Below are 26617 nucleotides of genomic sequence, written 5' to 3'. Positions count from 1 at the left end.
TAGTAACAGATTTTCTTTTTTTTTTTTTGTTTTCAGGTGTCATTTTCCTGACATTTATCGTGAATAAATTCCGTGTGAATGTTGTAACGAGAAAGGATCAGTTCATCATTGCTTATGGTGGTTTGCGAGGGGCAATCTGTTTCTCCCTTGTTTTCTTGCTTCCAGATTTCCCTCAGAAAAAATTGTTTACCACAGCCACTATAGTGGTCATCTTTTTTACAGTCTTTGTTCAGGTAAGCAGGGATTTGTCCACTAATGGTGTACCATTAGTTATATGTTCTGCTAGCTGTCATGACTTTAGAAATATTTCTGACTCCTTCCATTGTGGTGCCCCATAGATCACAGCCAAAGCACCTAAGCAACGTGGATGTTATTCTTAATAACCAATGCTGTGCATACACTGCAAAAAGGCACCTCATTTTCTTCACTCCTTGAGATGGTTCAATTCTATAAGCTTTGTGCACAAGGCTATCAGTTCATGCACAGCCCAGTGCTCTGGAAATATGGATTCAAATCCCATCGTGGCTGCTGGTGGATTCTTTTGTCTGTGTACTTCTCCTCAACATCAGTTTGCCTTTGAGGACAGCATGTGTTGTGTGTATACAATGTTGTGTCTCTGCCTGATGGTTAATTTGCTGTGTATTTACAGGCTGCACACAAAGTTGTTGGCTTGGCGCAGTGTCTGCCTCATGACTTGTTATGTGTTTGACTGTGTTAACTAAATTAACCTGCAGAATGAATCAATCCCTGATGAGCAATTAATCATTATCGTTAACATAGCATAATTTAAATTCAATTAATAACATTTGGGATTGACTGCCGGTTTCAATAATTGTGACCATGAAACCGATACTAATTCTCCTCGACAAAGGCCTACTAATATCATTTAAGGAGTAGCATGGTTACTCAGTGGTTAGCACTGCTGCCGCACCCTTGGGCGACTGTCAGTGTTTGTACATTCTCCCCTTGTCTGCGTGAGTTTTCTCCGGGTGCTTCAGTTTCTTCCCACAGTCCATAGATGTGCAGGTCAGGTGAATTGGCCATGCTAAATATGGTGTATATGGATTTCAGCAAGACGTTTGATAAGGTACCCCACAGTAGGCTATTATACAAAATGCAGAAGAATGGTATTGTGGGAGACATAGCAGTTTGGATCAATAATTGGCTTGCTGAAAGAAAACAGAGGATTGTAGTTGATGGAACATGTTCATCCTTGTGTCCAGTTACTAGCGGTGTACCGCAAGGGTCGGTGCTGGGTCCACTGCTGTTCATCATTTTTTATAAATGACCTGGATGAGGGCTTAGAAGGGTGTGTTAGCAAATTTGCGGACGACACTAAGGTCGTTGGAGTTGTGGATAGTGACGAAGGATGTAGTAGGTTGCAGAGCTGGGCTGAGAGGTGGCAAATGGAGTTTAATGTGGACAAGTGTGAGGTGATACACTTTGGACGGAGTAATCGGAATGCAAAGTACTGGGCTAATGGTAAGATTATTGGGAGTGCAGATGAGCAGAGACATCTCGGTGTCCATGTACACAGATCCCTGAAAGTTGCCACCCAGATTGACAGGGTTGTACACATGGGGCTTGAGGCTGTTCTCGTCAGAGAGAAGAAGATTGAGAGGTGACTTAATAGAGACATACAAGATAATCAGAGGGTTAGATAGGGTGGACAGGGAGAGCCTTTTTCCAAGTATGGGGACGGCAAACACGAGAGGGCACAACTTTAAAGTGAGGGGAGATAGGTATAAGACAGGTGTTGGAGGTAGTTTCTTTAATCAGAGAGTAGTAAGGGTATGGAATGCTTTGCCTGCAACGGTACTCGATTCCTGAAGAAGGGCTTATGCCCGAAACGTCGATTCTCCTGCTCCTTGGATGTTGCTGACCTGCTGCGCTTTTCCAGCAACACATTTTTTAACGGTACTAGATTCGCCAAGTTTAAGTGCATTTAAGTCATCATTGGACAGGCATATGGATGTACATGGAATAGTGTAGATGGGATGGGCATCAGATTAGTATGACAGATTAGTATTGGGCCGAAGGGCTTGTACGGCGATGTAATGTTCTATGTTCTATAAATTGCACATAGTGCTAGGTGCATTAGTCAGAGGGAAATGGGTCTGTGTGTGTTACTCCTCGGAGGGTTGGGTCAAAGGGCCTGTTTCCACACTCTAGGGAATCTAACCTAATCCTTGCCCACTCTAACCTACAGGTGACCCTGAGCCCACAGTAAGCCACTCCACTTAGAGATAGGCAATGAAGGCTGGTTTTGAGCAATACCCACATCCTATGAAAAAATAAAGGAAATTAAGAGTGGTTGTATAATTAGGAAGAGAAATGAAAAATCCCACCACTCCAGCATGCAACTAGATCTTTGTGGTTAAAATTTTCACTTCCACGCCCTCTCTACAAGTCTGTTTAGAGTATTGCATATTCTATGTATTCCCTCCTTGACATCAGCCCTCATTTGTTTATCATTGAATTGAGCGTTCAGTGGCCCTAATACGCTGAATAATTCATACATCTCTTTTCTGTATTGTTTTATACCTTTGATACTGTTTCTCCCTCAGCTGCTTTCTTAGTTGTATAACTGCAACTGAACAAAATCACCATCAAAGGAGCAAAATAATTTATATTTAGATTGCACCTCATCAAGTTCTCTGGATGTGCTGTGGGATTTGTTGCTGCACAACAAATGGCTTACCTTCGAGGTGACAGGCTCAGAATTAGATTAAGAATTGGAAAGGTCAGGAAATGAGACTGCAGAGAATGTGTGCAGACAAAAGGTGGGCTTCGCAACGTCACCTTGAGCTCTTGCAATATTTAGAGCTTTGTATGCTGGTCTAGTTTTCTCTTATAGAATAATACTAATTCAAAATCATACTTAATTTCATGCGTCTATTGCAATTCGGTCTTCTTCAATGGGTTTCTGACTGATTCCATTAACTTGACTTCAACTCTCTAACTTGGTGATGCTTTGGATTAGGCAAATTGGCTTTGAGTTTTTAATCTACAAATCTAAATTTGAATGCACCAGTGGGATACCCCACTCATTCTCTCCTACTGCCTCAACATCACTTTTCTCATGAGTACCTGCTGCATCCATTCTTTCACTGTCTGTCTCTCACTGGTTTCTGTTTATGCCATAACTCAATGGGCACCGAGTAGGTCCCTTGGGTTGGAGTGGAAGCATGGATCTTATCTGCTCACTTCCAATCCCCTAATGCCCTACTTCAATCCAACCTTGGCCAGTGTGTATTAATGCTGAAAATGTGTTGCTGGAAAAGCGCAGCAGGTCAGGCAGCATCCAAGGAACAGGAGAACCGACGTTTCGAGCATAGGCTTATGGGAAGTTTGAAGGGTTGGAGGCAATGTCAGACGGATTGAAAGCGGTGTCTGGAGATGAAGGGCAGTCGGCAGTGAATAGTAATTCCAATGAAAGGAGGCACTAGGCATCGTAGCTACCACGATTGTGTCAGCACCATTTCTCCTGTTTGACTGTGAGACACTACAGGCTGAGGACAGGAACTCAAAAACCAGAAGAACTGAAGGAGAGATTGCCTCAATGTTTGTCCATCACCTGGAGCAGAGCAGCATGCAAGACTGACCCCGTGGTTAAACATGACTGTCCTCCAGGGTGTCAGTGAACAACATAAGGTTCTTCCTGCAAATTATAGCAAGCAAAGGCCTCCCCACCTGACAAAGAAATCCTGGAGTAAGGTGAAAAAGGTAGTCAGTCCCTATGGGGGCATTCATAAGACATGGTGACAATGCCAGGAGGGGTAAATAGCTTTTAATTCTCTGCAGAGATAAATAAAGAAGCTTATTTTCAATATGCTGAGGTCCTAAATGTGGTGAAGCTCAGCGATGTTGATGTGTACTCCCTGCATGCCCACAATGCCAACTGAAGGAGTCTGGACACCCCACAAATCTCTGAAGGGCTGAAGCGTGGTGCCAAGAAGGTCACCTTCTGTGATGTGTGGATGGCAGGACCAGAGATAATGGGCATCTCTCTGAAAAGCTGCTCTATCCAGATGTGAGACTCATCAAACTCCCAGTGTCTTCACAGGAGGTGAGGCCACACACAGAGCCTGTGAGAAGTCTAAGGCTGGTGGTGGAGCACTCAACTTCCCAGCACTGGTATAGATGGAGGAGGACCTCCTGTATCTGACCAGTCAGCAGGGTACCAGAGGAACTGACAAAGTTAATGCCTGATGGTGAGTTTCATATGGTATGTATCAGCAATGGGACCAGGACTGGGGCTGGAATGGGGGAATGGGTGTGTGTTAAAACGTGTGGAGATCACCACATCTGAGTCATGTGTTACGTCGATGTCCAAATCAAGTTACTTCTACTCTGTGACCCTCCTCACTGTTCACGCCCACTCACGTAGCTCATTCCTTCAGCAGGCACTTAGTATCCCACACAGACACCAATCCAAGGGTCCAGCATTAACCTCTGGGGAAGAGCACTTGGAGGATGCTTCATTTCCATCCTCACTCCACTTCACCTGGCACTAGACCAATGTACCTCATTGGGTTTGCATTCACTGGTCAAACTAGTTACTGGTTTGATTACCAGATCACTGCCAGACACTAAGACAGTCCAGGTCTCTGACTCTCGGGCCAGTTGTGAGCAGAACAAGAAGAAGTTGAGCACTAGACAAGTCAAGAGCCTCTGGAGCTCTCTGTCAGATGATAAATGTTGGATGCTTAAGGGGGATGCATGAGAGCAGGCTGACATTGCAGAAGATATGCTCCCACCCTACCCCCACCCATAATAAAAATGGAGGAGTCCAGTCAGGCCTTGAGCACTTCCATATCCTGAAAAGGTGGACTGCTCCATCAGGAGAGATTGCCAACTCTCCCGGAGAGTCTGAACCGAGGCACAACCGGGCATTGTGGGCATCATCAAACTCTCGCACTGACAACGATCTCAGGAGGGCATTGGGAGTATGAGAGATGGACACCACAGTTGGTGTCACCTTGAGCACCTCCGGCAAGGAGCAATTACCCCTCTGAACTCATGCTGGTGGAAAAGCAGCAGCTGGCTGCCTCTGGAGCATCCTCTCAGGGCATGCCTGATGGTGCCAGCAGCTCTTCTGCTCCTCAGCCAGTAACATCAGGGTTCCTGGATCTATTGGTGTCAGAGGAGCCACCTGATTCCAGGCAGGATCTCCTCCCAATCGGAAGGACACGTGCCAACTTGGGTCATTAGAGGACCCTTGCCAAGGTCAGCAGGCCAGTGAGCTGTCAGGATTAATAGCCAAGATCCAGCATAGCTCCAGCACCCAGAAGCAAATGAAAAATCATTGGAAAAAGCCAGGTCTTTGAGGTATTTGCTGAGTGCGCCAAGGTGAGTGGCCTGTTGTTGACTAAATTCTTGACAGCTTCAGTGGTGTTTTGGAGATTTATGTATGAACTGGGAACTACCTAACATTGACTGCACTCAACAATGCCATTCCGCCTGCAAATGAATATCAGAGACTCTTCTAAGAAAGATTTGCTCTCAAGTAAAACATGCAGCTCCTTGACCTTGACAGAGGTGCCTTCACACTGCTGTTTGAGAGAGGTCAGCCATGATGAAAAATCCCGGCCTCATGATCGTAATCAGGGCCTTCTTCATTTCCCGAGCATCCAGACTCTGCTCATCAACATCATGTTTCTTCTCATTGCCTGAGGATGCAGGGTGGTTGGTAGACAGCCTGGGACATATTACAAGATGCCAGCAGAGTGCTCGTGACACTGAAATCTTATTGTGAGCAAGTCTACAGTCCTTTCTGGTGAAGGCATGCCTCACATTGTATGTCTCCTGCCTGAGAGCCTGGATGTCTAGTGAGCATCATAAACCACCTTCTCAATGATTAGCTTCATGAACCGTTTAGCTGAGCAAGGGGCAAAAACAGTCAAGGTAGCTGCAGTGAATACTTGAGGTTGTAGGTATGGTGGCAAACAGTCACACCGGACAATTTGGACATTCTCAGAGTGAAAATCACATCTGCCTCATGGATTCGTGTGCAATCAATGAACCTTTTTTTAAAATTTACTTATGGTATATGAGAGTAGGCAACTAGTCCAGCATTTATTGCCTACCCCTAAATGCCCAGAGGGCAGGTAAGAGTCAAACAGATTACAGGGGCACTGGAGTCACATGCAGGCCAGATTGGGTAAGGATGGCAGATTTCCTTCCCTAAAGGTTATTAGTGAATAAGGTGGGTATTTCCATCAATTGACAGAGGTTTTGTTTTGACAATTAGGCTTGCCTTTTTTAAAAAGTTTTAATTTTTCTGTTAATGTTTACTGAATTAAGCCATCTGCCATGGTGAGATTTGAACCCAAGCCCTCAGAATATTAGCCTGAGGTATTGGGTTGCTCATCTGGTGACATTACCTCTATCGCCACTCTATTTCAGTAAAGCCTCCAGTATCTCCAAAGCCTCCCTGTCTCTTAGCCTGGCCTTCCTCTTCATGTGGGATCTGGATGTAGATTTCCTCTTTCCTGAGCGATATATCCACCTCAGTCTTAACACAGCAACGGATTAAGATTTAGAGATGCTGTCATGATCCCCCGCTGAGCCTTGCAAAGAGACTGGACACAGAAGTACAAGACACTGCCACTTTCTGTATGACAGACTATTGGATAACCAGCCTTTCAGTTGAAACTGATCTCCACTGTAACCATGTTACAAATGAGTATAACCGCACCCTGCAATAATGGAGCCATGTGTGACACTGTTGTTGAAGTTAATTGGAAGGTTTGCTGGACAACCTTCCTTCAATGTCATGCCAGTTTCCCCTTGGATTGACTTGTCAACACTCCCTATGCACCCTCTGGGCCTTCAACATCACCATAACATATTGTTAGCTCTTTGGTTGATGCTGGCCTGCCTCTCTTTCCCCAGTCCTCACCGGAGTTGACTATTCCCATGGTAAATTTGGCTTCTGTTGCCATCGCCTTCCCTATAATCTCCTCTCCTTGGCTCAAGCTCCCCAGTGTAAGGAGTAACGCAGAGACATTCCAAGACAATGTCACTAATGCCAACTGCAGATGAAGCCATACACACCCATTCCACAGCCTGCTGCTCTTGGAATGGACTTTGTCCTAGGGACATAGTCTAGGGCACCCTGCTGTGATTCTCACCCATTACTGCAGATCAAGTGACCACTGTAAAATCATACAGGCTGCAAGTCAATGAACTGGCAATTTAACTGCTTCAACTACTGTGCGAATCGTCCTTAAATGGAAGGTGTGTCTTCTAGTCTATTTACCTTTATGAAATCTTGGAATCTGATGTAATAAGGAGCCTGATCTAATGCTACCAGAACTGACTAAGGTTGATTCAGGAGCTCAGCTGCTGACTGCAAAGTTCTGCCCTATGAAGCAGATTTTCATGAGGTACTTTCGCAAACATCATTCCAGACAGCTTTGCTACAACTAATTGATGAATGTCAAGTCCTTCACCTCTGATGGCAAGGGTAGTGTTTTACTATCAGATTAATGCAATGTCATTTTAAAAACTGGTCTTCTATTTCTCAAACTGCATCAATACAGCATTAAGTTTTACTCCCATTCTATAATCGATGTAAATATCTCACACTTTGTTTTACATGGTAGATTTGCAATTTCCATGAGATAAGATGATTGGATTGAGAAGCAAGTCCATCCTTTTTATTAACACCTTTCAGAATGCCCCACAGCTAGTGAAGCATTGTGGTAATTGGAGAGTAGGGAACGTGATGCAGCACATAGCAAGGTCCTGCAAATAACAATGTATTAAAGACCAGATCATTTCTCCTTTGATGTTGGCTAAGGGTGTATGGAGGACTTCGCTTGAAATATCGCCACAGAAACTTTTACACTCATCTGAGCAATTCGATAGGGCCTTGGGTTTAAAACCCCACTCAAATGGCAACACCTCCAACCATGCACCATGCTTCACTACAACACTGGGACATCAGCTTCAGGTTTGGTTAAAATGTCCAGACTGAGACTCGAATGCACAGCCTCCTGATTTGGAGCTGAGAACGATACTAAGCGATTGACAACCATCATAGAGTCTGAAATGTCGATTTTGCTGCTCCTTGGATGCTGCCTGAACTGCTGTGCTCTTCCAGCACCACTAATCCAGAACCATCATAGAGCCACAAAGTTTTGAAGAGGCCCTTCGGTCCATTAAATCTGGGGTAACAAAAGCTACTCTGAATCGACACTAGTTCCCCTTTGCTGTGCTAGGCCCATAGCCTTGAATGTTATGACACTTCAAGTGCTCATTCACATACTTTTTAAAAGTTGTGAGCTTTCCTGTTTCAATTACTCTCTCAGGCAGTTCATTCCAGATTCCTACCACATTCTGGGTAAATTTGTTTTCCCTCAAATCCCCTTTAAGCCTCCTGCTTTTCACCTTAAAGTCATGTCCTATTATTAATGACCTTCAACAAAGAGAACAATTGTTTTCTATTCAGCCTGTCCATGCCCCTCATAATCTGTGACACCTCACTCATGCCCCTTGTCAACCTTCTCTGCTCCAAACAACCCAAGCATATCATCACTGAAATACTCCATCTCAGGTAAATCTCCCCTCCAGCGCAGTCACATCCTTCCTATAGTGACCAAAACTGCACACAGCTTTCGAGCTGTGGCCTCGCCAAAGTCCTAAACAGCTCAAACATGACCTCCCTGATCTATGCCATGACTGATGAAGACAAGCTTCCTTAGCCTTCTTAACTACTCTATTAACTTGTCCTGCCTACCTTCACGGATCTGTGGACAAGTGCCTCAAGATCTCTCTGTTCCTTGGAGCTTCCTTGTGTCCTCCCACTTATTGACTACTCCCTTGTCTTTGTCCTTCTTTCAAACTACATCTTACATTTTTCAGGATTAAATTCCATCTGCTAATAATCTGCTCATTTGACCAATTTATCGATATCCTCCTGTAATCTAAGATTTTCTTCCTCCTTTTAATGCACCCAACTAACCTTTGTGTCATCTGCAAACGTGCTTATCATTCCTCCAAACCATCTTAATGTTAACATACTTTACCGTCAATATACAAATGCAACAGAAATGTTGACTGATTAAATCGGCAGACACCTCCATTATGATAAACGACAGAGGAAGGTCAACCAACCATGTTACTGGTACATTGACTCACATTAGATGGTGAACAGCTCATATCTTCCTCTCATTTCTCTGTGATCCTTACTGATAGTGAAGCTTATTTTATACTTTGCATTTCATAGCGCAATGTTTCTTTGCAAGCCATCTGTCATGTGCAGAAATAATAATTTTTCGAAAAAGTTAAACTGCCCATCGTTTTGAGCTTTTACAATATTGGACATCAATCCTATATTGTTCAGAATGGCTACCCATCCTTCACCCTCCATAAGCAACTTATTAATAACTCTGCTGCCAATATTGTATCCTGCTCAAGTCTGGCCCAACCATTAGATCTGGAGGAGCTGGTGCTGGACTGGGGTGGACAAAACAATCACACAACAGTAGGTTATAGTCTGACAGGTTTATTTGGAAACATGAGCTTTCGAAGCGCTGCTTCTTCATCAGGTGGTTGTGAAGCAGGACCATAAGACACAGAATTTATAGCAAAAGATTTTAGTGAACAAACCGAGATTGTTAAATCTTTCATCTTTTAGACTGGATTTGCTGATTTCTGTTCTTTAATACGTAAATCCCAGAACTTCGCTTAAGTCACATTCTTAAGATAATTTAAGGTTTTATAACAAAAGGTGACATCTCAGCTCAGACAATGAATTAAAGGTGTGAAGTTAGAGCCTATCTGTTTCCCAATCTTGAATCAGACTGGTTCTATTTCCAAAGTGGAATTTACAAGATATTACATGGATTGACTGCCTGCAGAAATGCCGAACCTGCAGGAAATCAATCCATGTAATATCTTATAAATTCCACTTTGGAAATAGAACCAGTCTGATTTAAGGTTGGGATATAGACAGGCTCTAACTTCACACCTTTAATGCATTGTCTGAGCTGAGATGTCACCTTTTGTTATAAAACCTTAAATTATCTTGAGAATGTGACTTAAACAAAGTTCTGGGATTTACGTATTGAGGAACAGAAATCAGCAAAGCCACTCTAAAGGATGAAAGGTTTAACAATCTCGGTTTGTTCAATGTATCATTGTATCACTGTAATCTTTTGCTATAAATTCTGTGTCTCATGGTCCTGCTTCACAACCGCCTGATGAAGAAGCAGCGCTTCGAAAGCTCGTGCTTCCAAATAAACCTGTCAGACTATAACCTGATGTTGTGTGATTTTTAACTTCAACTATTAGAAGCTGTACTTTCAGGTGCCAGGCCCTTAGGCTCTGGAATTCAATTCCTAAACTGATCCACCTTTCCACCTCCTTTTTTTTAAGGCTATCTTTAAATCCAACTATTCTCCAACATTTGGTCAATTTAAAAATATCTCAGTCTTTTGTCTTTCCATTAATTTTTGCTTCGAGTGGGTTTCTTTGAAGCACCTTGGAATACTTTTCTGTGTTAAATTGTTAAATGAATTGTTGTTTTGGTTAAATCATTAGATGGGGAGGGGCTTGAAATTCTGAACACAAAAATCTTCTGAGTTCTGTGGAAAGGGCAATCAAAGAACGTAAACTTGGGAATTCTGCAGGCTGTTATTATATTTATTGATCTTTGTATTCCAGTCAAATATATATATTGAGCATTCCTACATTACCGCAAAACCATTGGCACACAATTCCTAAATTGGGTTTTGCACATGAATTAAAAGCATGTGTCAGGTTTTTTTTCTGTCACAGGAAGAGTGAACATTATTTTACCAAGGAGAGCCCACAATTCCCAGGGCACATGTCAGGATGGGAAGTTAATATGAAAAATTATGATCAGTAAACATTGTGAATCTCAGCAGCTTGTTGCATGGTAACAGCACGTAGTAAACATGAAATGCATGAATTACTCTGTTGAATTATCAGGCCAAACCCTAATACATATGTATGATGTTAGAGGTGCAGTGTGATGAGTCAAAACCCCTGTTTATTAAATACTGAGTTAGATAAGTGAAATTATAGTGTAAATATAGTCCAAACCACATAGTTTATTAAACAGCTAGCATTTAATTATATAAAGCTCATTTATTATTCTAAATTACTTACTTAACTCTCTCATTGGAAAGTTTCTATTTAAAAATGAACAAAGTATTCTGTTTGAGTATGAACAATAACAAAAGTAATCTAAACCTTAGACCTTGAATTTTCTGTGAGGTGGTGCTGCTTTTTCAGCACAATTCACTCAAAAATCACATAACCTGCCCAAAAGATCAAGGAATAAATGGTGCCCAGCGCCGAATGAATTCTTGAGAACTTTTGTGCCAATTTCAGAATAACAGCATGACAAAACAGGCCGCAATACGTGGTCAAATAAATTATCTTTGCAAGCTTCTGCTGTTGACAATGCTTTTACATTGAAGTGTTTTCGCACCTTTTAAAGATTTAACTTGTTATTTTCTCATTTACTGTGAAAGTGATTAGTGGAAGTTAATTATCACTGATAAATGGCATATTATCGTGTCATTAGTGATAAATAGCATATTATAAAACAGGGATAATCACAGATGACGGACTAGTCTCTGATTATAAAATGATTTTTGCTTTACACTCATTTTCAGCAATATTAGTCATAGAGTCATAGAGATGTACAACACAGAAACAGACCCTTCGGTCCAACCCGTCCATGCTGACCAGATATCCCAACCCAATCTAGTCCCACCTGCCATCACCCGGCTCATATCCCTCCAAACCCTTCCTATTCATATACCCATCCAAATGCCCCTTAAATGTTGCAATTGTACCAGCCTCCACCACTTCCTTTGATAGCTCATTCCATATACGTACCACCCTCTGCGTGAAAAAGTTACCCCTTAGGTCTCTTTTATATCTTGCCCCTCTCACCCTAAACCTACGCCCTCTAGTTCTGGACTCCCGGACTCCAGGGAAAAGACTTTGCCTATTTACCCTATCCATGCCCCTCATAATTTTGTAAACCTCTATAAAGTCACCCCTCAGCCTCCGATGCTCCAGGGAAAACAGCCCCAGCCTGTTCAGCTTCTCCCTATAGCTCAAATCCTCCAACCCTGGCAACATATTTGTAAATTTTTTCTGAACCCTTTCAAGTTTCATAACGTCTTTCCGATAGGAAGGAGACCAGAATTGCACACAATATTCCAACAGTGGCCTAACCAATGTCCTATACAGCTGCAACATGACCTCCCAACTCCTAACCAATAAAGGAAAGCATACCAAATGCCTTCGTCACTATCCTATCTACCTGCGACTCCACTTTCAAGGAGCTATGAACCTGCACTCCAAGGTCTCTTTGTTTAGCAATACTCCCTGGGACCTTACCATTAAGTGTATAAGTCCTGCTAAGATTTGCTTTCCCAAAATACAGCACCTTGCATTTATCTGAATGAAACTCCATCTGCCACTTCTCAGCCCATTGGCCCATCTGGTCCAGATCCTGTTGTAATCTGAGGTAACCCTCTTCGCTGTCCGCTACATCTCCAATTTTGGTGTCATCTGCAAACTTACTAACTGTACCTCTTATGCTCGCATCCAAATCATTTATGTAAATGACAAAAAGTAGTGGACCCAGCACTGATCCTTGTGGCACTCCACTGGCCATAGGCCTCCAGTCTGAAAAATAACCCTCCACCACCACTCTCTGTCTTCTACCTTTGAGCCAGTTCTGTATCCAAATGGCTAGTTCTAACCTTGCTAATCAGTCTCCCATGGGGAACCTTGTCAAACGCCTTAATGAAGTCCATATAGATCACATCAATGCCGACAACTTAGCTGACTTGATTTTATCAAGGAATAGCTCTAATATATTTTTTAAAAAGACAAATTACATTCTAAAAACATACAGTAACATTGACTCAAAGCAAATTTTATTTCTGAAATGCAGCTGTCTCTGATTAAATGTTTGAGGAAGAAAAACTTTGGGGAAACGTTGAGCCCCATTTGATTCTGATGAAGAGTCACCCAGACTCGAAACATCCGCTTGCTTTCTCCCCATGGAGGCTTTCTGACCTGCTGCGCTCTCCAGCTTTTTTTTTGTTTTCAGTACAGATTGCAGTGATTTGCTCCTTTCTCTTCAGCTGGGCACTCACGGAAATTGAAGTGGTCTGCAATGCCAGGATCTTCTGCCAATCACCACACAGGCACTGTATGGAAACCCCGGCCATGCACTACATCAAATGCTGCTATCCAGGAAATCTTCACCATAATCTGCTGTTGCATCGTTATTACCAAAGGTGTTCCTGAGAAAGGGCACACCTTTGCTCCGACAGGGATTTGGAGTTACCATTAGACGGGTTGGCGGATTCTAGCTGTGTCACTTCCCTTCCAGGCTCCTAAAGAAGGCTGTGCCACCAGGTGCTGCCAGTTTTAAAGCCACCTAGTCTCCAGTTTGAAAAGAAATAGCCAGAAATGTTGGAAAACAAAAAGTCAATGACCTTCTGTGCTCTACAAGGTTAAATGCCACCAGTTTCTCGTCACTACTTCCCACTCATTCTAACTCGGGTACTGTGCACACTCCCCAACCAAGGCCTATCGGTCTTCAACTCTCACCTGCATACAGCTTCTCCACTCAATGGTTCTCATCCACCAGTCTAGTGACCCTCCATGTTCTCTGTATGTCCTGCTGACTCTCTCAGGGCACCTTGTCACCTTGTCTGCTCCCGCGCTCTTTCGAACTGCTCTTCCAGCCCCTTTCCTCCACCCTTCCTTTATCTCACTGTAAGAAATGATGCTTCACCATAGGGCAGAAAGAGGGGGACATCATGTGGCTGACATTCAGCTCCTCACTGTCCTCCCTTGGAAGAGATTTCCAAGATGGCAGGAGAGGACTGTGATCACTCAAGGGGATGCTGAAACCTTCACTTTGAGGCAACTAAATAAGCTTCTTGGTTCTGTGCTGATTTCTTTCAAATTGCCACCAGATTGAACATATTCTTATCATGTTGTGCTACTAATGGCTTCTCACCTCCTGTAGGCACTGCCTCAACCTCCTCCATAATGAGAGCTGCCCTTCACCCAATCAGTTCCTGCTCTCCACCTCTCAGGAAGACGCCCTGGATCCTTCAGAGGACACACCAACAAGGCTTTGTCCCGCACCCTCCACCAGCTCACAGACTTCCACCTCAGTGTGTTTTCTTCGCTTTCGGAACACTTTCTTGTTAACACACAGTTGGTGTGTTGGTTGAGGAGAAAATGCCCCAGGTCGCTGACTCCCAGAGGACTGCACGAGAACTGGCCCTTGCAGGAAATGACCCCAAGGTTTCAGCTCTTGCAAATGCACAGTCAGTCGGCAGGGGACACTCGGTAAAAACTGGATTGAATGTTGGAGGAGTCCATCGATGCCATATATACCATGCTGGACCTGGCTATGCATCTGGCTGTCTCCATTGGCAGATTGGTGGCTGCTGTGAAGACCTAGGTCCAGCAGAATGCTCATTATATGCTGGATATGGGCACAGACCTGCTCTCTATCACTTTAGCATTGGTGCTCAGCATCAGTGGTAAGGAGATAGAGGGACCTTGACTTCAGTCCGGGTTTCTGCTCCTCTGAAGGAGAGAGGGTGGTGCCAGTAAGCATCCAGTCAGAGGAGGAGCAGACAGACACCTCAGGAGTCACATCTCAGGACGCTCAAGAGGTTCCTAGTCCTTTCACCTGCACCATGCCAGTGATCCTGATCCTATGGAAGTTGCATTTGTGGACGGTGAGCCTGCATCTGGACTTCCAGTGTGTCTGAGCCCTCAAGTCACTAATGGTGGTGGAAGGACAATAGGCTCCAGTGCAGATCAAGCCCAGTCCAGCATTTCTTCAGAACTGACGCTGCACTTTGTCATAGTGAGAGGGCAACGTATTGAGAGGGCAAAGTAGTGAGAGGGAAATGTAGTGAGAGGGAAACGTAGTGAGAGGGCAATGAATAGAATGCTCTGATGGCACACCGGTGTCACGGGTGATGCTTCATCTTAAATCTGCTTTCACATTTGTGTATATATACTTTACATAACCACATAACTTAATTGACTGCCATTTTAGCTGTGGGACCTGGTTAAGTGACTGCTGTGTTGCAGGTAAGGAGCCTGTTCATTCATCCCAGAGAGGTTTGAGGTCAGTGGTGTGTGTGTGTGTGTGTGTGTGTGTGTGTGTGTGTGTGTGTGTGTGTGTGTGTGTGTGTTGTGTGTGTGTGTGTGTGTGTGTGTGTGTGTGTGTGTGTGTGTGTGTGTGTGTGTGTGTGTGCTACACACTTCATCTCTGGGGGTGGAGGGGTGGGGGGGCACCTACACCTATGTGTTTTCCAGGGGAGAACACACTCATTTCAGGTGAGCAATGTCCAATACCACATTAACATCTAGCTCTACTTCTTACCAATTTTCTCTTAGCAGAACAATGCACTATTAATGCAGACATTGTCACTTTGGGTGTTAAATTGATATGGACTTAAGGATTTCATGTATATTTGGTAAATGCAAAATTGTGGATGCTGATGGCTGACTGATGATTAGAAGGTCACTTCTCAAACTGATATTGGCCAAAGCTAAACTCACTGGACAGCTGTCAGATACATGCTGATGAATGAAAGTAGAGATCGATGAAGTTATTACCCAGTCAGAGTGAGTGCTACTCATTCGCTGATGCCCATCAGAAGAGACATTGTTGGATCTGGCAGCAGCAGATGTAAAGTACTCAAACAGTTGTTAACAGTAATTTTTACAGCACAACAGGAAAGGTGAAGAAACAATGAACAAAAGAAGATGCATTTCCTTTTGACACCAAACAGGTGCTGCTTGCTTTTGCAACAACAAAAGATGTGCATCTACTGAATGATGTCTTCACTTAACTCAGGTCTCCTGGAAGCAAGTATCAATTAACCAGTCTTGAAATATTAACTCTGCTTTCTTCCTGCTGCCAGACCTGCTAAGTTTCTCCAGCAATTTCTGTTTTTGTTTCAGGTCTCCAGCATCCACAGTCCTTATGTTTTATTTTATCAGTTAACTCCTGTTTGACTTGTTGCACTTGATCCTTTTATGTTAATTCACTTGTGGGACATGGGCATCGCTGGCCGGCCACCATTTATTCCACTTCCCAAGCTTCCCTTGAACTGAGTGGCTTACTGGGCTATTTCAGGGGGCAGTTGAGAATCAACCATATTGCTGTGGGTTTGGAGTCACATGTAGACCATGCCAGGTGAGGGATGGAGCTCTCCTTTCATAAACAATGTTAGCTTGATTTTGATTTATTGTTGTCATATGTGCCGAAATACAGTGAAAACTGTTGTTTTGCATGTACTACAGATAGATTGTACCATACAAAGTGCATCAGGGTAGCAGAACAGAATACAGTGCAGAGAAGGTGCAGAGAGACAGAGATCAACATTAACATTTGAGAGTCCACCGAAAGGTCTGGTAACAATGGGGAAGAAGCTGTTTCTGAATCTGTTCATATGCGTACTCAAACTTTTATATCTTCTGCCCAACAGAAGACTGGGGAGGAGAATATAACTCGGGTGGTTGCTTTCCTGAGGCAGTGGGAAGTATAGATGGAGTCAATGGATGAAAGGCTGGTTTGTGTGATGGACTGGGCTGTGTTCACAATTTCCTGTAGTTTCTTGCGGTCTTGGGAAGAGCAGTTGCCGTACAACTCTGTGATGCATCTAGTTAGGATGATTTCTGTGGTGCATCTCCAAAAGCTGGCACGAGTCTTTGTGGACATGCCGAATTTCCTTAGCCTCCTGTGGAAGTAGTGGAGTTGCTGTGCTTCCTTGACCATTGCACTAACACTGATGGACCAGGGCAGATTGTTGGTGATCATCATTTCCAGGAACTTGACGCTCTGGATCCTCTCCACCTCAACACCATGGATACAGACAGGAGTTTGCCTTCCACTCCATTCGTTTTGCTCATGTTGATGGAGAGATTGTTGCTTTTACATTAGACCACTAAGCACTCTTTTTTTTCCTGTATTCTGTCTCATTCTTGTTTGAGACCTGACCTAGTACAGTGGTGTTGTCAGCAAATGTGTAAATGGAGTTAAAGCTGAATTTGGCCACACAATCATGGGTGTATAAGGAGTATAGTAGGGGCTGAGTACACAGCCTTGTGGAGCGCCCAGTTGAGGACTATGGTGGAGGTGATGTTGTCACTATTCTTACTTGCAGTTTATGGATCAGGGAATCGAGGATTCAGTTACAGAGGACAGATCCAAGACCTAAGTCTTGGAGTTTGGAGATGAGTTTGTTTTGAATGATGGTATTGAAGGCAGAACTGTGGTCAATAGATTGAAGCCTGACAAAGGTATCCTTGTTATCTAGATGTCCCAGCAGTGAGATTAGGGCCAAGGAGTTGCATCTGCTGGGGACCTGTTGCACCAAAGGCGAATTACAAAGGATCAAGGCAATCTGATAGGCTGGAGTTGATGTGAGCCATGACCAGCCTCTTGAAACACTTCATAGTTATGGAGGTCAGAGCCACTGGGCAGTAGTCACTAAGGCACTCTGCATGATTTTTCTTTGGCACTGGGATGATAATGGTCTTCATAAAGCAGGAGGGGACTTCAGACCGAATTAAGGAGAGGTTAAAGATGTCAACAAATGCTCTCGCCAACTGGTGTGCACAGGATCTGAGTGCATGCCTGGGGCTTTCATTAGACCCTGTCACCTTCACTGTGGGTTCACTCTCATGAAGGTCGATCTAACATCTGCCATGGTGACTGTCAGTACAGGTGCATCCAAGGTTGTTGGGATAGCTGACACCGTTTCACTGTCCTTCAGTTCAAAGTGAGCATTGAGCTCATTGGGTAGGGATGTATTATTGCCTGCAATCCAGTTTGATTTAGCTTTGTAGCCCTTAATGTCATGTAAGCCATGCCACAAATGACGGGTCTCCGTATGGTGCATCTGGGTCTCAAGCTGAGTTTGGTATTGCCTCTTGGCATCTCTGATGGCCTTACAAAGGTTGTACCTGGATTTCCTGTATGGTCAGTGTTGCCTGAATTGGATACCTCAGACCTGGACTTCAGTAGGGAGTGGATCTCCCAGTTCATCCATGGTTTCCAGCTGGGGAGCATTTGGATTAACTTTTTCGGCATGCAGTCTACTCCACACTTACTAATGAAGCCTGTGATAGTAGTGGCATATTGGTTTATGTTGGCCATTGAGTTCTTGAATATGGACTAGTCCACTGACTCTAAGCAGTCCTGTAGAAGCCCTTCTGTTGCCTCAGACCAACATTGGACTACTTTCTGTACTGGATCCTTCACTTCTGTTTGTAAGCCAGAAGGAGGAGCACAGCTTTGTGGTCTGATTTTCCAAAATGTGGATAGGGGATGGAGTGGTAGCCATCTTGGATGGTTGTACAGCAATAGTCAAGGGCGTTCAGACCTCTGGTGGGACAGGAGACACATTGACAGCATTTTGGTAGCAGATTCTTGAGGTAGGCCTGGTTGAAGTCACTGGCACAATGAACAAGACTGTTTGCAGCGTTAGTAAGCAAGCTGGGGTTTCTTCCCCAACAGTTGGCAGGAATTCTTAATTCCATTTTATTTTTCATTGAAATCCACCATCTGCCATGGCAGGATTTGAACCAGGAACATTAGCTGAGATTCTGGATGAACAATCCAGCGATAATACCACTAGGCCATCACCTTACCACATATTGTTCTAGGGTATTCCATCATGGTGAAAATGATGTACCTCCTGCTCAATGTCCTCATCCTTGGATATGTACGACTGCTTTCCCAGCTGTTCAGCCTCCAATCCATCTGGTCTTTGCCTGCTCCTGTACTGCAAAACACAGCACGATCCAGCTTGTATTTACTATGATGCCTTTTCAGATTGATACAAGCCTTGGAACCTCATGTTGATGAACCCTATCATCTGCTCCATAATGGCCTTTGTGGAAGAATGGGCTGTGTTGTGTCTGCGTTCTGCCTAGGTCAGGGTCTTCCATGAAGAAGTCATTAATTGTGGTTGGACAGGTTGTCTCACAGCAGTCATTTCTGTATGGCACTTGACCCTTAGAATTAGGAAGGAACTCAAAGGATTATCAATAATATAACCACCAATCGCATTCCCAACGCCCCTCCCCCAAGTCTCTCCTCCCTACCTTTTATCTTAGCCTGCTTGGCATATCTCCTCATCCCTGAAGAAGGGCTCATGCTCGAAATGTCGATTCTCCTGCTCCTTGGATGCTGCCTGACCTGCGCTTTTCCAGCAACACATTTTCAGCTCTGATCTCCAGCATCTGCAGTCCTCACTTTCTCCTAGAATATAACCACCAAGGCAGTTTCAAGGATATCTGGTGTAGATTTCTAAGATGAGTTGGACGTTGATTTAATGTTGATTAAGGTTTGCTGTTAATTAGTTCAGTTATGCAATAAGGCATTCTCAATGCTATTGTTTTTACAGCACCCTCTATCTCTGGGTGGTTAGCAATGTTGGAGAGTCACACTTCCCAAGCTGTAGTACTAACCTCATCACAGAGATAGGAAATGGAAAGGTACCATCTTGCACAAATTACTTTTGTCCTAGCACTTAGTACATTTGTGTGTTGAGGATTGGAGAGTTCTGCACAGGTCTCCAGAGGATCTTTGGAAGGAGGAGCTCGTGGCCCAATATTAAGTGCCGATGTTGCCTTCATGGCCACTGGGATAGAATGGCCACCCACTTCCTTCGAAGCTCAAGTCCTGTTGCAGCAGCTGACACTGTTGGTTATGGTGCCCGAGCAGATCATCAGTCTGGGCCTGCATTGTTTTTCGAACCTCTGGAGAAATGGCAGTGATGGTGGTTAATTCTAGCTCTCCAATGCATCCTGGGCAGAACTTCGGCTCGGATTCTCACTCTGGTGACTGTCTGCAGTCTCTGGAGGCTGCTATTGTTGGTGGACTTGCTGACAATTCCTGCATTCTTCTACACTGTTTTTGTTGAACTGTGAGAATGGTGAAAGCACACACCTTTGCTGGATCAATTCAGGATGGTGCATTGATCCACTGTGGGGAAATATCAGAAACAAAATGGTACATAACAGTGATGTGGTCCCTGAGCCAGTGAGACTTCATCGTGGTGGACAATACACTTTGACATGGAGTCTCTCCAGAGGAGGACAATGAAGTGTCTCTACATGACTCTGAGATATGACACCTTATGCAGGTGTCATATGAAAACAGAACCACCTGACTTTGTTAAAAGTTCAGTGCGCCTGTTTGTAAGTAATTCAGGGCTTAGATCATTGCCATGAAACTCAGAAACAGTGGACAATTGAAGCCATGGTTGCAAATCGAGCTCCATCCTTTGATCTATGCCCCACTGATTTGTGATAACCCCTTTCAACATCTCAAAGCAATGTACAAAGGTAACTGGAAATCTCAATCAGCCAGTCATCAAATTGGCAGGAACAGAGCATTCATATAGCACCTTCCACAACTTCAGGTTGTCCCAAAGTACTTTATAATCAACCACTATTATTAGGTGTAATCACGTACTGTATAAAGCAGAAAACACAGCAGCTAACTTGTACACATTCCATAAACATTAATGTGACAACAAATGGATAACCTACTTTACACTGTATAACAGTTGAAAGATAAGTATTGCCCAGGGCAGCTGAGATACAGGATTGTTAATACAAACATAAGGGTAATGAAGCACAGTCTGATGACTTCCTCAAAATATGAAACCTCTGAAATATTTCAGAACTGAACCAGGACATTAACAGAGATTTGATACTTAGATTCTAGGGTGAAGTTTGATCCTACAAATTGTTGATTCAGAGATGGGTGCACTGCTAATAAAGTCACTAACCTACCATTGCCAAATAGTCATTCCTTTTTCTCAAATTTCTGGAGTCGTACCCACAGCGTATTGTCTCTGTGTTGCAATAGCTACCAACTGTGCCAGAGCTGAAACCTACAACTGAGGTAATCTGTGACTGTGGCATTTTTTTTAACAGAACCTCTTTATTTATTTATTTTTTCTTTCTTTTTCTCCCACACTACCGCCTAACTGTAGTGGTGCTTACTTTTCCCCCACACCCATGTTGTTGTGTGCAGGTGTGAGACACAGTGAAAGGCACAAAGTGCACAAATCTTTTCTCAAATTTCCACCACCAGGAAGAAAGGAAACACCGAGTGGCCTGTGACAAGCAGTGCCCTTCACATCAAAGGGTAACACTGTGTGATCAAACAGTGAAGGGAAGGGCAGGGATTAAATCAAAATAGAGTTGGAGGGGGAAATAATGCACTCCACTCCTTGCGGCGCCCACCTCTCCCTGAACAACTTCAGGGTGTCGGTGGACACCACGTGCTCCTTCTCCAGAGACACCCGGGCTCTAACGTAACCGCGGAAGAGGGGCAGGCAGTCGGCCCTAACGACCCCCTCCATGGCCGACTGCATGGACCTGTTAATGGCCGGTTTGGCCAGGCCCAGGAGCAGACCCACGAGGAGGTCTTCAGACCTGCCCTCCCTCCTCCGTACCGGGTGCCCAAAGATCAGGAGCGTGGGACTGAAATGCAAACAAAAGCAGAGGAGGAGGTTTTTAAGAAAATCAAAAAGGGAGTGCAAACGCCCACACCCAATATACACGTGGTCCACGGACTCCACAGCGCCACAGAACAAGCAGTTGGGCTGGGAGTCCGTGAACCACCGCAATATGCGGTTGCAGGGGACCACTGCGTGCAGCACCCTCCACCCCAGATCCCCGAGAGAAAGGGGGAGAATTCCTGGGTAGAGAGCCCTCCACTGGGGATCCCCACCCCCCAGTGGCAAATGGGCAGCCAAGGCGTGTCCGGACGGTGGATGAGGGAGAAGAGGTGGACGGTGTGCAGCAGCAGTTGATACAGGGCCCGCCTTTTTACATCCTTAAAAGGGACAGAATTAAAATTCCAGAGGCGGCTCAGGTTGTGGGGCACAGGCTCCCACGGGAAGTACGGGACCTTTGGGCCAATGTGCAATTCCATCCGGGCAGGGGTGAGCGCGGACGGGATTCCACCGCACACCTGAGCGTCCTCCAACTGGTGCACGATGTCGGGTCCAAGCACTGCCATTTTAAGGCATCGGATGGTGGTGACCACGTACTGGACAGCTACGTGACTGTGGCATTTCTTTTTTAAAGGGCAAGCACACCTGTTTTTTTTTCTCTTTTTTTTGTGTCTACCACCTAAGTGTGGTAGTGCTTATTTTTTCCCCAGCACCCATAGTGTGTGTGTGTGCAGGTGTGAGACACAATGAAAGACACAAAGTGCATGAATCTTTATTCAATTTCCACCACCAGGAAGATAGGAAAACACCCGGGTGGCCAGTGACAAACACTGCCCTTCACATCAAAGGGCATTGCTGTGTGATCAAAACAGTGAAGGGGAGGGTAGGGACTAAATCAAAATAGAGTTGGAGGGAGAAATGATGCACTCCACTCCCTGCGGCACCCACCTCTCCCTGAACAATGCCAGGGTGTTCACTCCTGTTTATTTTTTTATATATTAACCCCTACACTACCTCCTAACTGCGGTAGTGCTTATTTTTTCCCCAGCACCCATGGTGTGTGTGTGCAGGTGACACAGTGAAAGCCACAAAGTGCACGAATCTTTATTCAATTTCCACCACCAGGAAGATAGGAAACTACCTGGGTGGCCAGTGACAAACACTGCCCTTCACATCAAAGGGCAGTGCTGTGTGATCAAAACAGTGAAGGGGAGGGTAGGGACTAAATCAAAATAGAGTTGGAGGGAGAAATAATGCACTCCACTCCCTGCGGTGCCCACCTCTCCCTGAACAACTCCAGGGTGTTGGTCGACACCGCGTGCTCCTTCTCCAAGGACACCCGGGCCCTAACGTAACCGCGGAAGAGGGGCAGGCAGTCGGCCCTAACGACCCCCTCCACGGCCCGCTGCCCGGACCTGTTGATGGCCAGTTTGGCCAGGCCCAGGAGCAGACCCACGAGGAGGTCTTCAGACCTGCCCTCCTTCCTCCGTACCGGGTGCCCAAAGATCAGGAGCGTCGGACTGAAGTGCAGCCAAAAACAGAGGAGAAGGTTTTTAAGAAAATCAAAAAGGGAGTGCAAACGCCTACACCCAATATATACGTGGTCCACGGACTCCACAGCGCCACAGAACAAGCAGTTGGGCTGGGAGTCCATGAACCACCGCAATCTGCGGTTGCAGGGGACTGCTGTGTGCAGCACCCTCCACCCCAGATCCCCGAGAGAAAGGGGGAGGACTCCCGCGTAGAGAGCCCTCCACTGGGGATCCCCACCGCCCGGTGGCAAATGGGCACGCCAAGGCGTATCCGGACGGTAAGTACGGGACCTTTGGGCCAATGTGCAATTCCATCCGGGCAGGGGTGAGCGCGGACGGGATTCCACCGCACACCTGAGCGTCCTCCAACTGGTGCACGATGTCGGGTCCAAGCACCGCCATTTTAAGGCATCGGATGGTAGTGACCACGTACTGGACAGCTACGTGACTGTGGCATTAGCTGAAGGTGAATCGTTTTGAACAATCACCACCTCTAATGATTCATTGTTTAATTTTTTTTTCTAATCAACCTGGTGAGAAATTTTATTACACATCTCTGGAGCAGGTGGGACTTGAACCCAGTGCTCTTGGCTCAGAGATAGGGACGTTACCACTGTGGCACAAGAGCCCAACTATAACCTTGCATTGTTCATGCCTTATTGATTCACATCAATATTGATGATCATTGCAGAGAACCTGCTGGAACTGGGCTAATGTTTTGCCTTAAAATATACCCTGAGTGGTCTTATTTTAACTAGGCACCTGTGGAAGCAACAATGTAGTTAAATAATTAAACACAGACAAAAGGTCCATTTTTGTCACAATACTGAAGGCTGAATTGTGCTAGTAATTATACAGCAGCTTATGTTTAACTTTCATCTTGGAAATCTACAGCCTTCTGGACTCAGTGTTGCCTTCAGCAACTTTAAGATTGTTTACTCTTCCCCATTTTGTTCTGTGTGTTTTTTATTTGTTTTATTGTTGCGGGCTTGCTTCTTTCTTTATTCCTTCGTGTTGTATTCTGATGACTTCTATGTAGCCATTTGTGCTCCTTCTGAACACAATTTTGTTTGTTTGCTATATCCAGTACCACTCTCTTTGGCTTCTGTACCATATAAATATGTGTCAATTAACTCTCCTAACCTTCATCGTAACATAGACCTCCTCTTTTGTTCATCCCCCAACCCATTCTGTTGGCTTAAAACCCTGACATTTCTGTCTTTCTCTCATTCTAATGAAGCTTATGGTCTCGAGGTGCTCTCTCCATAGATGTTACTGAGCGATTCCACCATTTTTTGTTATTTTTGAGCTTTTCTTCTGCTTTATTTTACTTTTGTATTAATTTTATTTATTCGTTGTCACAGGGAATGACAATTAAACCACTCGTGGAGTTATTAGAAGTGAAACGAACAAGTCAGGCACCTCCGACTGTAAGTGAACAGATTCACATTCGGGTGAGTGTCAGTTAGCCCAATGTCTGGACAGTGGTATATCTTTCCAATGTTGTGAGTTCTAACTTCATTTCATTTTAGCAGATTGCATTTTTTTGCATGGAGACTTTATTTAAGTCCTTTGCTTGTTTTAACCAGGCTATTATATAATTAGTAAGGTTCTGTGCATCCTTTCTGGTAGGGATTCATGTGATACCTCCTCATATTAATACCAGAAAGATTGAAGATTGCAAAATATCTATGTTTGACAATGAAAACTCTGGGTTACCACCACAGATTTAATGTGCGTTTCATTTGCTTGTTCATAAGTTTCTGCAAAGCGTCACAAGCAGGTTTCAATACACTGATAATTAGGCCACTGAGTTCTCTGAATCAGGGGACTTCATTCAATCAAGAACATTCGAAATGAGGCATCCAGTTGCTCTACAAGGGTAAGATACCATTACCTTTACCTGGCATTATTGGGATGGGAACAGTCTGGGAATCGGCAGGGTAGCCTTACCACAATTTTAACATTGGTAGGAACCTATTATAAGGTGCCAAGAGTGCCCACTCTTCTATCTTTGACCTTTAGAAAGACAACTTGGCATCTGGGAGCCTGATTGCAGTTTTAGATCAAAACCAGGTAGTCCCATGGGTGATGGATAGTCAACTGACCAGAAATGGTCAATTTTAGGATGTTCTTTCTGAGGCCCAGACTGCTGGGCCCCACAAAACCCACCTGGACTATTGTTACCCTTGAACCTCCTTGCTCCCCATCTACTTTGTGATCACAAACCACCATGCACATCCCTCTCAACACGCTCCCATCCTCCCTGCACACATCTGCTGGTGCATTCGCGTGTTGGCATGCTGCTTCAGGGTATTTGGTAATTTGCAACTTGCCAGCCCGATGTTCAAGAGGTCAGAGCCTCCAGGCTTGAGACTGTCCATCCTTATGCAGCCTGGCACACAGCAGGAATCAAAGGCCATTGAAAAGCAGCACTCCCTCATAACCCACAACAGTCCACGCAAAAGTCTTCCTGTAAAATCTCCCTTGTGTAATTTTAGGATGAATGTCATCAAATTAAATAAGGTAACGAATGTGCCAAAAAGGATGTCATAGATTTGAAGATGTTATATTAATCATATCTCATGCTTCATTAGAAATAAGCAAATAAGTGTGGATGACTCATTAGTCCTTGCTCTCTGTTCCTCTAATCTCACTGTCTTTTGGAGATATGCTTCCTGTGAATCAAGAAGAGAAAAATCTTGAATAAGGTTAACATTTACAATTCAAAATACCTTTCCTCTCTCTCTCTCCTTCCTAGCCCTCTGAGCTCACATAGTTGTGGGTACATACAGTGATACACGTGTGCACACATGCTTTCCTATGCACACACAGTCAACCACACACTTAGGTACAAGACAATAAGGGGGACACTCCATGTTATTGTCATGAGGCAATGTTTTTCTCCAGTATTAACTTGTATGGGACCAGCAAAAGAGAAGGCATACATTTGATAGATATAATCTATCGATACATCATCAGAATAAGGTGTTTTGAAATGTTAAACTCTTACATTACAGTGTCGATGGTGTCTCGTGAACACACTAGCTTTCTTTGTGTCCAAAGACCTGAGGTACTGACCCATCCTCACTGCCCAAGCTGAATAGACCTGCCTGGATTTGGATAGTGTGTCCAATGGTGACTGTCAACTGTAAAAGTTGCAATGAGCAACTGCAAGCTGGTGCTGAAGCTCTGAGCTGCCCCAGACATACCTACAGTTAAGTGTAATGAGATTAGGTAATACCACCTTATGTATCCAAATGGAGCTTTGCATCATTTCAGAACAATACAACATAATTCCTGCTCTTAAAATACTGGCATGAGTACATTAGATTCCTCATGACATGAAATACAAGTCGGTTATGGCTAATATTTGACAAAAATGGTTTTGTAAACTGTGTTTTCTGCAGTTCTTGGATCACTTGCTGGCTGGCATTGAAGATATCTGTGGGCATTGGGGCCAGTATTACTGGAAAGACAGGTATATGATTCCTCAATCAACATGTACATATGAGTGAAGTACATGGTCATCTGGGTATGTGTCTATGTGTGTGTTTC

The 26617-nt window shown here is 44.4% G+C and overlaps 1 protein-coding gene across 1 annotated transcript in view; it reads left to right on the top strand.

Annotated features, from left to right (window-relative positions):
* LOC122557104 (sodium/hydrogen exchanger 2-like) overlaps nucleotides 1–26617 on the top strand; it is a 159592-nt gene that overhangs the window by 72608 nt on the left and 60367 nt on the right. Inside the window, exons 5-7 of the mRNA XM_043704423.1 lie at nucleotides 37–233; nucleotides 24424–24513; nucleotides 26470–26540. Coding sequence (XP_043560358.1) covers nucleotides 37–233; nucleotides 24424–24513; nucleotides 26470–26540 — 358 coding nt within the window. The remainder of the gene's footprint in view (nucleotides 1–36; nucleotides 234–24423; nucleotides 24514–26469; nucleotides 26541–26617) is intronic.

This window comes from Chiloscyllium plagiosum, chromosome 15 (genome assembly GCF_004010195.1).
Source record: "Chiloscyllium plagiosum isolate BGI_BamShark_2017 chromosome 15, ASM401019v2, whole genome shotgun sequence".
Taxonomy (NCBI): Eukaryota; Metazoa; Chordata; class Chondrichthyes; order Orectolobiformes; family Hemiscylliidae; genus Chiloscyllium; species Chiloscyllium plagiosum.
The sequence above is the reverse complement of the archived record's forward strand: the minus strand, read 5'-3'. Positions and strand labels throughout refer to the sequence as shown.